Below are 15,269 nucleotides of genomic sequence, written 5' to 3'. Positions count from 1 at the left end.
GCTGTACTTGCATTTGGAGGAGCTCTAAAGAGCTCAGTAGCAGGTGAGTGTCAGTGTGTGTGAGAAAGAGAGAGAGAGAGAGTCTACAAACTTTTAGATATTGGGAATTAATTTCGCAACTGCTGGATTTTCTATTAAATCAGAAATGTGCATGCATATGATAGCACCCCCATGTGAAGGCTCCGACCACGTTTTGTCCTTGTATGCAACCAAAATCTACATCTTACATCTTTGTGCAAGCTTGCAACTGACAAACATCCTGGTGTTTAAGCCTTGAAATTTCATCCAAGGGGTTATAAAGTGAAAAACATATCTAATCATGTCCATTTCAAACAGTGAGAAGAGAGGGTGGCGGAAGAGAAAAATGCAGCTGAGATTGTGAAGATGAGTTTGTGAACAAGGGGGAATGAAACTGAGAAAGGGTTGGGCGGAGGGCTAGTTGGTGGTGGTGGTGGTGGGGGAGAGCTGGCACTCTTAAAGGACCATGAAGGCCAGATCACAAATAATAAAACAGAAAGGGAGGGAGGGAGGAAAGGCTGAAAGGAGGGAGGGGAGGGAAAAAAGAGCGAAAGGAAAATATGTTGAGCGGAGGGGAAGGTCGGAGAGAATGAAAGAGGGAGTCGTACGTGTGCCAGGAGCGCTGCACCTCTCCCCGTGACTGGTGCTCTTCAAGGATTTTTTTTCTCCCCTCTCCTTCGACTCTTTTATTTCCCCCCTCTTTCATTTTGAAATTCTTCTGCATAGCCGTGACACCGGATTGTTTTCTCTTTTTTTTCTCTCTCTCTCTTTTTTTCACATTTTTCTCCCCCCACGCCTTCCTCTCTCTCTCTCTGTCTCTCTTACTCTCTCTCTCCCTGGCTCTCTCTCCGTCTTTCTGTGACTTGCAACAAAAGGCTGACGGAGTGAGCCTGACGTCTGAATGAATAGCCCAAACCTGCTGTGAAGGGAGAGCAGAGGAAGACGGAGCAGGGAAGAGGAGGCTGAGGAGGAAAGATACGACTGATCTGGCTGAAGAGGCGGAAAGAGGAGAGCGCTAGAGAAGTGCTGATTGCTGGCTGAAGACAAATAGAGATCCCGATTTTTTTTTTCCCCTCCTCCTCTCTGGAGATTAAAGGAGTTGAAAGCAGTGCCTTAACTGCACGGGTGGGGGGAGTGACGATCGTAGTTCTCGCTCTCCTGTCCTCCCCCTCACCCACTGCCCTCCTGTGCCACCATACGTTTTGGTTGGGTTTTCTTTTTCCTCCCCTTAAGAGTACAAGTCGTCTGAGAAATTGAAATGGAACTTCTGGGGGTGAGGTGACGAAGGAGGACAGATTTGGAAACAAGCAGAGGGGAGAGCAAGAGAAGACAGCATAGGAAGACAGAGAGGGAGGAGGGAGGCTGGAGTAGGAGGCAGAGAGGAGAGGAGAGGATAACCCCAGGGCATACTGTGTGAGAATACACCAACGCCCACTTCTTCTTCTTCTTCTTTTTCTTTTTTATTTTCTGCCCCTCATCAGTACGTTTCCTCTGCCATGTGCAGCACCTGATTTGAAGAATGTGGAGACATTTCCCAGGCAAGGAGCATGTTTCACATTGTCTTATGCATACGTGTGCGTTCGTACACTCATCAAGGATAATAATAAAAAGCTGTGGAGTGTGTGTGTGTGTGTGTGTGTTTGTGTGGGTGACTGTGAGGGGTGTGGGTGTGTGGATTGGGAGTGGGGGGAGGCTGGATTTGGCTTTAAGGCTAATGAGCCTCTTATGTTTTTGCAATGAAGTGTGTCATGAAAACAGTGTGTGTGCGTGCACGAGGGCAAGCACCCATGTGAGTGCGTTCAGTGCTTCCTTGGTTTGAAACCACAGAGGTCTCTACACAGCAGCGAGAGGACGGCGAGCTTGGATGAGTTGTCATTTCTGGGGTCAAAGGTCACAGGAGAATGAGCGTGTGATTAGCTGCGCGTGAAGGTTAATGGTCTGCTGTGCGATTGTGGCCTGTAACACATTTTTTGTATTGCCAAGTCTAATAATTTATTTCTACTTGAGAATACAGGCGCAATCGGTGCTAGCATGGAAATTGCATTTTTGGAATAAACTTGATCTGTAACCGTTTATGATTTTAATAACTGGTTGCAATTATTGCAAAAAAGGGTATTTTGTTTGATTTGTTTACTGTAAACAAAAAGCAGAGCTGCATCTTTTCACAGTAGTAAATGAAACCTTTAGTTTTCACTGGGATCCTGCAAAATTCAAACAAGTTCCATTTATGATGCTGCAAGGACATAGCTGATTGATTTTGTATCTGTGCTTTTTGTGAATGATAGCAAAGCTGAGATGTTATATCCACCGCCCCCCACCCCTCGTGTGTGTGTGTGCGTGCGCGCGTGCGCTCCTGACCTGGATGCGCTCTTTTCGATGTGTGCGTGTGAAGTAAAGCCGGAGTGCCCTGTCTGCTGTTTATCAGCTCTGACAGCTGCTTTTGTCTCCAAACGCCGATTGTTTGTAGTCCACGCTAGCGGCGCACAAAGGGCAGCATTTAAAGAGGATGGATGCCTGTCTTCATCCTCACTTTGCATTGTGGTCAGTTTTTACCACAGACGGCACCTGTGATATCTTTATGCGAGCGTACGCTTCTCTCTCTCACACACACACATTCATTTCGTCCTGTTCTTCTATCCCCGTCACTCCCTCACCCATCTGGCAGAGCATTTTTGGTGGTGATAACTTTGGAGGTGGGGGGGGGGGGTGTGTGAGTGGGGAGGGGTGCAGGCAGGCAGAGGGGAGGACAAACAATGTCTTTGTGTGTCCACATAGTGGAACAAGAGACAGGCTAGGGTGGCGGCAGCGTAGCTGGTCCGGTGGGGGCCTTGAGAAAGCAAGTCTGCCAAAGAAAAGATTACACACACCCCCTCTTTTTTTACAGATGCCAAGGGATCGTAAACACACTCAAGAAAGCAGACACTCCCAAGAACACAGGCGCCGGGTTCTTGTTAACATGTATGCACAGTTGCAGACTGTGACATTGGTGGTTTAGATTTTGAGTAGCATGTGAACGGACGTGCACGAAAGCAATGAAAAAAGAAGTAGAGTAGATGGGGGCTGTCGCATTCAGAGGCGCAAATGCCCTTTGGTGTTTTATTTAACAAGATCTGCGACACCCGGGATAAACGCTGGTCATTAATGGCTATCATCTGTGGGTGTGTGCGAACTTAAGTGCGGCCAAACTCTGTGTTGATGTGTGTGCGTGTGCACAGGACTGAGCTGTGTTTGTATTCCCAATGTCTCCCTGGAAGAAAAATGCCGCAGATAAACATGATTGTGCCACTTCTGCTATACAGACCTCATTCACTGGGTTGCCAGGTATGGGTGGCATGCGAAGGGTTAAGATTTGATATCCCCTAATCAAGCTTTTCCTGTCTACCTGCTGCACTTGCCACAGCTTGCCCCCTCCTCCACCTCCTCCTCCCCTTCCTCTCACTCTTGGACTATCCCATCACTGAGGCCCCCCAGCTTTGGAGTTGCTAGGTAACCAGAACCAGCTGTTGGTCCTAAGCCCATTGAGCCCATTTTGGTCCTGCATCAACTGCAGAATAGTTTTCTCTGAAAGCTCGCTGTGAACTCAGCGACCGCCACTGTGTCCCTGACATCATCGTGCCATGGAAAATCTTCCTCACTTCCTTTTGTTTTTGCAGTCTTATTGTTCCGTTGATACGGGGGCCAGTGTTTGAGCGTCCGTGGCATGTGTCACACCGGCTCGATTAATTTAGCAGCATCTCACCACCTTTCACTTAAGGAAATGAGAAATGGAGCAAGTGAGGGCAAGAGGAAAGTGAAAAGAATGAGCGGCTGGGGTGGCAAGGGTTTAATAAAAGCAGTCACCTGTAATTGAGAGTCAGTTAAAATGATGTCAGGATATAAAAGAGTCTCTAAAGTGTTTCATTCCTCTGTTAGTGAGGACGCTAACTTGTCTCAGAAAGCCATTATGAGAGATTTGAGATGGCAGACTACACAGTGAAATTATTCACGAAATCACAATAGTGCAGGTAAGTTAATACGTCTCTGCAGTCCCAGAGTGGACCATTTGCACTTCAAAGTGTGTGACAACCTAAAAAAAACGGACACACACAAAAACAAGCCTCAAGTAAATCTGGAGGGTGGGGGTGGGGAGAGAGTGGATTAACTTCCAAATAAATTGGTCTTTGTAAACCAACCAAGTCATGTTGAAAACCAGAGCTCAAAATCTGTGAGAAAATAGAGCCAGAGGAGAAAAAGATAACTGATGTAGTGTGATGTTATTAAAAACCAATTTAAAGAACAGTTTCCAAATCCAGGGGGAGAGACACAGGTTTGAGGTTTATTTGAGCAAAGGTTTATTTTCTTTCATTGATTGTTTGCGCTCTATTTAGGAAATGATTCTTCTCCCTCTGAAAACTGTGACTCACAGCGTCTGGCAGTGTCTGAGCTGCTTTTCCAAGATCAGTCCTTCCAAATGAGAGAATTAGACACCAGATCGTATTCACTAAGGAGAGATATTTCTACGAGTCCTGCTTCCTTTTCTTTTGCTTCTATTTCTGTTGTCACAATCCAAAAAGGCTTTTTAGTTTGGAACATCTGTAATCCATTTGTGGTTGAGAGTTCGCGCTTGCCAGCTCTGCCAAAAGTTTTCATACTTCCTGACAAATCATCCAGTTTGTGATTAGCGTTGGCTTAGGATGATATCAACTTTAGGCCATTCAAGCATCCCACGAGGGATGTAGCAACACATGACCTCCACTGGATAAGCCTATCTGCTGTCACACTGAACATGGTTTAGATTTAGTTAGTCAAGCTGTTGGCTTTGTTTCTTTATTACTTGCTGGCTTATACACAATGCTGGCTGTTGTGCTTTGATAAATACTTTGTGCACAATAACAGGAAATTGGCACAAGCAATTAGCATTTTTATCCCTAAGACTACCAGCCAAAATATCTTGCAGCCTAATGTAAACCGTCTTCATTCGTGTTGTTTCTGCTGCTTGCAGAAGTTTATGTAACAGCAAGTAGGACTTGAATAATGGCCGTGGTGAATTTTTGCTGCGAGTCTGGTATTGGGTGGGACTCTGTTTGGACACGGAGAGAGTTCTGGCTTTGCTTTTGTGTTTCCTTGAGTCCAGGTTCTGGGTTTGGCTGCTGGGTGGAACAGCTGGCAAGCTGCTGATAAACACCCCAGGCTGACGTTGACCCCACCGGGGAGGCAAAGAGAGGCACATAAACAGATACTCTAATATATACAGACAGAAAAGCAACCAGATGCAATCAGGTTTTCTACAAGAGACCAACAAATAGAGATGAATTATTGGGATAAGACTCACTTATGTGCTCTCCTGTGGGCTTTTTACCATCTGAATAAACAGCGGAGCTTGTCATGTGTTTGTTTTCCTGTGGAATAATTATTTTATGACCTCCACAAGCCGGCTTTGTTTTCTCATCAGCGCAAAATAACTAATGCATGATCCTAACACAACCCAAAATTGTCATCTTGTAATTATTAGGGGGAAAAAGTGTGCCTGATTCTCTTAAGCTAATCATCTAAAATCAGCAAACAGAAGGTACTTTTCTGCTCGCATTTATAAAGATGACTGTTATTACAGCCGCGTGCAGCTACAAGCTGATTAATTCCCAGTTATATTCCACAAGGACCAATAATGACACTGTGGTAATCAACGTGTGGTTTACAGAAGCCCGTAGTAATGAGACGTACAATAATGCAACTATACTTCCAAAACTGATGATGAGCTTACGGCATGAAGACCTTAATGGCTTACAATGCAAACAAGGTGTTTCGACCATCTTTCTGGCTGGTTACCTCAGGATTTGTGTTGTGAATTTTTAGTGATAGTGTACCTGGTTTGGAACCCCTCAAAGTCAGTTGCCATCTGCAAAGCAACTTCCGTTTGTGATTCAGTGGAGTCAAGTTGACATGTATTCTGTTTATAAATTGACAATTACTTGTAATAAATTAACAAAAATCGCAAATATGTTGCCGTCTGTTGCAAACCTGTTGCCATCTACAGTAATTCACATTGACAGAAATTCCCATGAACTGCTTATATTCAAACTCCAGCCAGAACACCATGGATCTGAAACAGAAATTCCACAAATGATGATGTCGTTTTACTGCACAATGGTGCCCAAGACAATCTGCAATCTTGCGTAGACATAGCAATGTAACCAAAAAATAGTTGCAGCTGCAAATGAGTTGTGTTCATTTGTGCAGACAAGCATTCACTTCGACACTGTAGTCTCTTGACTAAAATTCTTTTAGTCTTAGTGGAGTAAATCTCATAAGATTATAGTAGACTAAATCTAAAGTTGACTGAGTTGACTAAAATATAAAGCGTAACATTTTTTGGGGTTTTTACAGTTAGAGTTGCTCCACACTGTTTACACTTGCTCCACTAGTGTTTTATTTTCCTAGACATCATATGCAAAATGTGTCCATATGTCGATTCTCGTCTTCCTCCCAATTCTTACTGCAGGAAGAGATCACCTCTGACTGGATCACTTCCAAAACTCATCCTGCCTTTCCACACAACTAAAATCTCCACAATATCCAAATGATTGGTCACCAATTTTGACACTGGTGCAAACTGAGTCAGCACGTTGGTAATCTGTCTGCGCTTAAAATTTTCAATTTGCAAACTTTCGCCAGTCTGTCTGAGAGTTGTTGCTGTGATGTAGAGACAGGCTAGCTCTCAAGAGTCATCGTGCAATCAAAAGTGGTTGCTTAGAGAATCTCTGGGCCATCAGTTGTTCGCTGCAAGTAGTTGTAATCAGTCTGTGAAATGGAAAAAATTCACTCCAATCACTTGGCAACCACCAATTTTTCCTAGTCCCAAGGAGGTTGTTGTTCTACTTTTATTCTAGTGTGGCTGAACCATAAAGTGAACCAGACATTCTTTGTTAGGAACTGAATGATCGAGAGGAATGATTAAAAACAATTAGCTATGAACAAAATTTTTCATTTAAATAAACATGATAAAGGAAAAGTGTATGTTAGCACCACTGCTAGGTGAGCTTTTCCTCCTCATACTGTTATTGCAGTTAAAAATTGTTGCAGTTACTTTAATCGGTTGATTCTTCTAGTCTAAAATTTGCAAATGTGAGGGTAAAGTTGTAAGAATTATTGATGTTATACATCAGTATCTGTCCTGGCTGCTCTTATTGTGTGAACTGTCTCTTAATTGTAGTACACGAAACGTACAGTTGCTCATTGACACGCTGTCATTTTTTCTGTAGCTTAGCGTCTGAAGGAAGATTCAGTCTTTCTGTTCAGCACCAGTGAGCTCCTTCAAATCACTGGTCAGGGATCCGAGTCATTAAGACTCACATTAACAGCTTTGTTAAGTGTTAATTATCCGCAGATTCATCATGTGTTAACCGCGGTGCCACGTTCTGCCTTATTAGGCCGGAGAAAGACGATTAACCACCAGGAAATAATTAATCAACAGCTTTTTGACCTACTTCCTGTAAGTGACTGATTTTTCCCGCCAGCTGCAACTTGTTTATCTGTGTACAAAGTATGAGCAACTGATTTTCTCCTTTTATCTCTGGGTGTGTGTGTTTGCATTTTTCTCGCGTGTGTATATGCACAAGTCGAATATGTTTCCTTGTGTGTGACTCCTGGATGATAGCAGTATTTTGCAGTCGGATAATGAACTCGGCAGGAGTGTGATGAGGCAAGGCGCAGGGAAAGCTGTGGAGCCACAGGTGTGTTTGGCGAGCTGGAGTCCTCTCTCTGGACCTACCTCGCTAACACACATCAAACACACCTACACATACAAAATGAGTCCATCCGGTGAGAATAATAAAAGCTTTCATCTTATACTCTGAAGAAACACAGTGAAGCCACTTTTTTTCAGATTATACCTTCTGAAGACTTTGTATCAAGTACTGCTTTCAGCAGGAATTCTTAATAGAGGTGTAAAACATAATATATATTAAATACGAGCGAGACTTTCCAAAGATATATTCATTTTTTGTGTACTGAGAATTTTAAGTGGACAAGCCTCTCAATGTGTGTGTAACATTTGTGTGTCTTTTTATTATGAGTGAAAATTGTGAATGCTTTGCTTCAAAGGCTAACAAAAGACACTTTTTCACATTTACTATGCTCCTCAGTTATGACAGCAAAGCTAGATGGAGGGGCCATCAGGAATTAACTAGTGACTCACCTGCCAAGAGCATGTGATATTTATTCAGTTTAGAGTACCTACTGTCAGTTTACGACAGGTAAGGTAAACTAGAGAACTCTAAAAGTCAGATGATCCCCTGTTAGCAAGCATTTGGTGACACTGGGGAGGAAGAACGCCTTTTGAACAGGAAGGGACCTCCAGTAGAACCACTCCCAGGGAGGGACTCCCATGCTTGACCAATGAGGAGTCAGAGGACGAGAAGAGCAGAAAAGAGAGACAAAACAGTCTATCGCAGCCTTTGCTAACACAGTTCCCCAATTTCCTCAGTCACAAAACCCTGCAGACCAGATGGCATCTATCTGGGAATGTCTGGTCGCTAGGGAAGAATATATGTATTCCCTGAACTGGTTGGCAGAGTGGTTGCTGCTGGTAATCGCTGTGTAAAATCAGTCATGAAGAGGGAGCTGCACCAAAAATCTCCTTGTGCTGGCTTTGCTAGGTGTCTTCCATGCAAACAACTGCTGCAAACTGCTGCAGTCTGCTGGTGAACAAATCGATTACAAAGAGGTTTTCAGCGAAGCACTGTTTACCCCTTTGCACCAATTTCACCTAGTGACAGCAAGCAACTGCCAACTAGTTTGTGAATACACATTTTTCCTTAGTAAATGGTGCTTACCAGGAGGACAGTCGCTGACTGGTGTCAAAGCATACTTGTCTGTAGTTTTAGCAGTTGATTTCACATGCAGCAAGTTGGGGAATACTCACTTTTCCCTGGCGACCAGTGGTTGCCAGGCAGTCACCAACTGGTCTCTAGCCCTGGGCGACTGGTGCCTGACTTTTTGCTTTTGATATACTATCTACCTTTACAGCCCAGCAGGACTATGGTTAAATCACTAGACACTTCCACCACTTTCACAGGCTGTAGATTCACCGCAAGGGAAGCAGAATGCAGGTGAAGTAAAATAAAAACCCTGGCTATAGAAAGACGACATAAGTGTCTTTGCTGGAAACTAATAATTATCATTTGCTCTTGATACTAATTAGTTAGAGTTTTCTAATTATTTTTTTGACTGCATTTACAGTTTTCTAAAGTTGTATACACATCAGCAAAACATATTATTGGTGATTGCACACATTTCAAGTGATGCAGTTTTAATCTGAAGACAGATCTTCGCTTGTATTCACAAATCAGATACAGACATACAGACTGAAATAGTCACAACTGTCCGCACACATTTGCAAATAATATTGCTTCAATAATATCCCCAAAGCGCTGCACAGTAATAATATTAGTAATGGCTGTCATATAATAGAATATAATAAAAACTGTCTCATTATCTCCAAAGTATTTTATGAAGCTGAGTTATAAAGTGGCTCATATATCTGTTGTAAAACTCATAAATTCAGCAAAACATAAAACATAGAACCAAAGCAATAACATAAAAAAAATCACCAGCAAAACAATGGCAGTAATAACTAACAGAGTATCATTTCATCTAAACAAGTCTATAAAAGTGAATTTCAAGCAGCTATTAACAGATTATAATCAATCTGCTAGTTTGAGCTCGCTAACAGAGCCACGGGGGAGGCCTGTGTGCTGTGCTTTCATAGAGTTAGAGCTCAGAAGAAACAGATTTTGAAAAGCGTTATTAAAATCAAAGCAACAGAGGCCTCAATGGAGAAACTTTTCCCATAATGCAACTCTGCAGCCTCTTTCATTAAACCCTGCCACCCTGCGAACTCCGCTTCTTTTATACCCCGCTACTTGAGTTTGTGACTCATGCCTTCTGTTAATAATGTCACACACTTTCGTTTCCCTCCGGGGTTGCAGAAGATTTCATACAATTGTGAGGTGAAAGATTGGCGTATTGCTCCTTTAAATGCCCATCCGGAGCTTTAAAAGTAATCAGTCTTGTCTTCAAATCCATCCAACAAATAGGCAATCCACTTGAGCTGTTAAATTTTAAAGATATGATGATACAGAGTCTCAAGTTTTTCCTCACTGCAGTTTTACTCCCTGGCCCCATATTTTGACATTTCACTGAGTATAACAGAGCAATAGAACCAGAGTATTCGATTAAATAACCCCATAAAAATACATGCACGTGTTTGTATGTCAGCTAATATCACAGCCAGAGCTGGGATGGTGACGACAATCTGCAAAGCTCCTTGTTAAATTAACCCAGAGTTTCCATTTCTCAATGTTGGATGTAGAACAACAGCCTGTTATTCGTTTTTTTGTGTAGCTTTATGTGTACAGACATGTGCACATTTGCTTGGCAAGCAGAAGGTTGCAAGTTTGATTCCAGCCAGAGTCACAAATCCCTTCGGGGTTGCGTCAGGAAAGGTAAAACCCAAACCAAACATGTTGAGCTACATGCTATGTTGTTGTGAGCAGTTCAAAGTAGCTCATGTGTGCAGTCATTGAATTCCCCATGAGTTACTCCTCCTGTTGCATGTGTGCATATGCACTGCATACCTTGACAACATGCGGTCTGAAAAGTGATGCCGCTGTAGAAATGTCTAACGGCCAGCTGGGGGCGACTTTATATGAGTGTATAAAAGTTTGCAAGCAACTGATGCTAATGTTCACTTCATTTATCACCTCATTAAACACTTTCCTGGTGAGTTTATGGTCTCAATCTCTGGTTTCACATCTTATTATTCACAATATTTTTTGTAATTATCTTCCCAGTTGGAGTCAAATAGATGATTAAACAGTTTATGCTTCAGATCTGTCCCTTCAAAAATCCAAGATGGCAGCAGCCAAAACACACAGCTCCATCCATCCATCTGTCCGTCCATTTTCTGCCACTCATTCGGGCTTGGGTCTTGGGGGCAGGACACTAAGCGCCAGCCCACCCTCTACCCAGCTGCTTCCTCCAGCTCTTCCCTTGAGATGCTGAGGCCTTCTCAAACCAACTGAGAGACATAATGTCTACCAAGTGTACTACTTCTGCTCCACAGTCTTCTTCTAGTGGGAACTGCCTGAAATCCCTCACCCAGGAGATGTTCAGTAGGCAGCCCTATCCAATGCCTGAACCACTGCAGCTGGTTCCCTTTGGGTGAGGATCTTGGTCTACTCCTCCTTATCAGTCTCCACCCTCTGGAGGAAGATCATTTGCTGCCCCTTGTATCCGCAGCCTTATTCTTCTGGTCACCAGTCATAGATGAAAGTGGGAACACTCAACTCGACAGATAAATATTGGACTCTTGGTTTTTCTTGAAATTCTGGAGATTAAAAATCTCTTTTGTAAGAGCAGCCTGGCCTGACAACGGTGGCAATAAACAAGTATGTTTGGTTTTATTTCTGCAAGAGAAACCAGAGCTGCCAGAGAAAAGGGCCCTGCCTGCTTTTGAAACTAGGACCCTCTTGCTGTGAGCCAAGAGTGCTAACCAATGAGCCGCGATGCTGCCAAGCTGCCATGTATTCCAAAAAACAAGAGAAATGCAATATCATTGATAGAGAGCTTCCCCCAACTCTTTGCACGTGCAGGAAGTGTTACCCCCCCCCCCCCCAAAAAATAAAATGCACAGAAATGCCAAGGCTATTTAAACTTTTGCAGAAGTGTTTGGGTTTGTGTCAAACATAGTAACAAGCTGACTGAGAAAATTTATCTCCAGGTCCTTAAAAGAAAAGAAAATACAATTTCAGAAGGCTGTCTTCTGTCCAGAATAAAAAAAACCCAAAAAAACAAGCCTGCTGGCGCAGAAATACTGCTGCATGCACGTCTTCCTTTTTTTTTTTTTTTTTTTTTTTTTTTTTTGTTTCTTTTGCTTTACATTACTCTCTTCTGATCTGCCTGCAGTGCATATGTTAACATGGTGTAGTTGTGGAGGTCACAAACACTGTCCTTGCTATGGAGCAGTTAGAGAGACAGACATAGCGCGAGCAGGCTTGGACGTCCTCACCACCAGCGCAGATGCCACTAAATAAAATATTTCATAATCCTGCCCAAATCCTCTAATCACCATGACAACAGGCAGCAGGGAGCCAGAGAGTGGTGGTGGTGGTGGTGATGGTGTGTGGACCCCCCTCCTCCTTTCTTTTCCCTCCTTTTCCCTCTTTTAACCAGACTTTGGCTCCACACTGTGAGATTGTTTTTCTTAATAGAAGCTGCGCTGTTTTATGATCACCCAAAGAAGAGATCATCGCATTGATTTTCAGGAAAGTGTTTAAAGTAGAACACTCACTTTTTTTACCCTAACAGGCCACTGTATAGTGTCTCAGTGACCAGCTGCAAACTCCTGAAGAGGAGCATCAAGTTTAAATTGAATTACTGCAGATAGAGTGCTGTCAGAGTCCAGAAGGTACAGATATTCACACAGTGAAGGCCTGCTGGGTTCTGTATGGTGATAGGATAATGGAGGTGATGACCTCACAGGGTGAAAGGACCTGTTGCCTGGAAACAGTGTGGATAACAGCAAGAGACCAGGGGGGTAGTCATATCGCTGGTGTGTGGGTGCGAGTGTGTGATATCGACCAGTGTTGCCAGGTAAGGGAGATGATGACAGTGGTTTAAAGTCAAGTTTAAGTGTATCGATCTCACTCACATGTGTGTGTGTGTGTGTGCCACTGATATCACAGCCCACACACACACCGGTCCAGCACTTCCCACTGCGACATGGATTTCCCTGCGTTTTCCTGCTTCTTCCTTCGCTCATTTGACGGTGTGTGCCAAACATAAATAATTAACTCCTTCTCCTCTCTGTCTCCCTGCAGGTATTCGGCCCCAGATTATGAACGGGCCTATGCACCCGCGCCCTCTGGTGGCGCTGCTGGATGGGCGCGACTGCACTGTGGAGATGCCCATCCTCAAAGATCTGGCCACCGTGGCTTTCTGTGACGCTCAGTCCACGCAGGAGATACATGAAAAGGTACACCGTCAGATTTCAGAGGGGATTTAATTGACTTTGAACGGGGCATAGTTGTTAGTGCCAGTCTGACTATTTCAGAAACTGGTTATCCGCTGGGATTTTTCCACACGGCGAGCTCTAGGGTTAACAGAAAATGCTCTGATACGAAAACTATCCAGTGAACTGCAGTTCTTTGGGCGAAGTCTTGTTGATTCCAGATGTTAGAGGAGAATGGCCTCGAAGCAGATGGGCTGCAGCAGCAGAAGACCACACCGTGTGCCACTCCTGCAAGCTAAGAACAGGAACAGGGGCTGTAGTTCACACGGACTCGACAAAATAGGACAGTAGATGATTGGAAAAAATGTCACGTGGTCTGATGAGTCTCAGTTTCTTTTTGGATAGTAGGAATTTACTGTAAACAAGATGAAAGCATTGAGCCATCCTCCCTTGTATCAGTGTTTCAGGATGCAATAGTGTTGGCACACTTTGGGACCAGTACTCAATAGTATCTGAGTATTGCTGTTGCTGGCCATGTTAGTCCCATTACACAAATTTCAAATCATCTCAAACTGGCCTTTTGAACTTGACAATAACCAGAGCTCAAACAAGCCATGAACCTTTGGTTTCCCAACACCTTGTCGAATCTGTGCCATTCTGAATTAATGGAGTTCTGAGGGCAAAAGTGGATCAAATCCAGTATTAGCAAGGCACGCTCACTAGCCTAAGTGGCCATTGTGTCTATTATTATTATATTATAATGTATTTTATATTATTATGTTCTAACTGAATAAAGAAGCCCAACATTTTCCATTTCTTTACTTAGAGATTTGACTCTTCCTCCTCATAATTTCCATATTTTGACATTTAACAGTTTTAAGATGCACTACATATTAGATTTATGTCAGACCAATTATTGACGTTTTCTTGCAAGGTGATGCCCCTCGCTGTAACACTTGTAGAAGCCCCAGTGGCAGTATCTGCAGGAGCACTGACTGTGATACTGACACAGTGTGGACTTTTAATGTTTTTCTTGAAATATTTGCTCTCAGTCGAGTGCAGTAGAATCATCTCTTTCCTCCCTCTCCGTCTCCTCCTCTCTAATGTTTTAATAATATTTCAGCCCACTGGCTTGTTCCACTCTCCCAGTTCAGCTATAATGGTTTCATCACTGACTCTAATCCCACTGGGTGCTGAAGTGCTGCTTTGTTAAATAAGGACGAGGAGGAGGAGGAGGAGGCGGCTGGTAATAGAAATGCAGTATAATTGTTCTCAGCCAGAGTGGGTGAAACATTTGTCTTATTTTACTGTCTATGCACTGGAGCCAGCGAGCAGCAATTTTACATTCCAAGCTGGAGGGTTTGTGTCTTCACGCTCACAAAGAGGAAAGGAAGCCTTCCAATTCATGCCATGTCAGTTTCAGAGAAAATGCTACCATATTTCAGTTGTTGTAAATGTGTAATGAAAAATGGGTCTGATTGAATTTGTTGAAAACATTTATGCTTAAAAAGAAACCAAACGGTTGATATTTCACCTTATTTTCACCTTACAGACACACACACGACACACAAAAGCGTCCAGTAAGACATTATGAATACATTTCTCACAGAGGATCCACCTGGGAGTATAGATGCTGGCAACGGTCCCATGACTGTAACTGCGCAGCAGAGGTTAAACACACAAACACACACACACCCTCCGACAACCTCACTACAAGAGCTGAAGCAGTGTTCACACACGTGCACATAAACAAACTCTTAGGGTGCAAACACAAGCATGCTGCCGTCTCTTTCTGTGACTGCCTGGAAGTGAGCAGATGCAGTGTTTGAGTTATGCTCCACTTAAAGACTCCGTACTAAACTGTAGCTCTTGAGCTCTCAATGTGCAACTGCAAGCCTGCCAAAAACACCTCGACTTCTGCCGAGCACGCGTTAAAAGGAATTTATTAGAAAGTACTTCTGGCGTATTTCCTGGAACAGTGCCGTCCTTGAAAGGACAAAGAAGATCCTTTGGATTTCTGAAGATACAAAGTGGTGCGCTTTAAAAGTGTCTTTGACGTCATTATAAAAGTAACTGCAGCTGATATTCTATTGAAAAGTGATCACTTTTGCAGATATAATTGAGAAAAAGATTTTATGTTGGAGAAATGTTAGTTAATTTAGTATTTTTAAGCTTTCGGTTGACAAGTGTTAGGAAAAGTAGGGCATTAAACAAAGATGTTCAGCTATAGTCTTAAAATATATGAGCAGTAAATGTATTATTT

The 15,269-nt window shown here is 43.2% G+C and overlaps 1 protein-coding gene across 5 annotated transcripts in view; it reads left to right on the top strand.

The window, feature by feature from the left end:
* Positions 1–15,269, top strand: part of LOC146655493 (C-terminal-binding protein 2-like) — an 82,362-nt gene that overhangs the window by 55,078 nt on the left and 12,015 nt on the right. For all 5 annotated transcript variants that reach the window (XM_085427861.1, XM_085427857.1, XM_085427858.1 and 2 more), the window contains one exon: positions 12,876–13,030. In XM_085427861.1, the coding sequence (XP_085283987.1) occupies positions 12,876–13,030 (155 nt within the window). The remainder of the gene's footprint in view (positions 1–12,875; positions 13,031–15,269) is intronic.

The sequence above is a fragment of the Rhamphochromis longiceps genome, linkage group LG13 (genome assembly GCF_057381845.1).
Source record: "Rhamphochromis longiceps isolate RC_006_pf linkage group LG13, R_longiceps_female_GT1.1, whole genome shotgun sequence".
Lineage (NCBI taxonomy): Eukaryota > Metazoa > Chordata > Actinopteri > Cichliformes > Cichlidae > Rhamphochromis > Rhamphochromis longiceps.
Note: the sequence above shows the minus strand (reverse complement) of the source record. Positions and strands in the feature narration are given on the sequence as shown.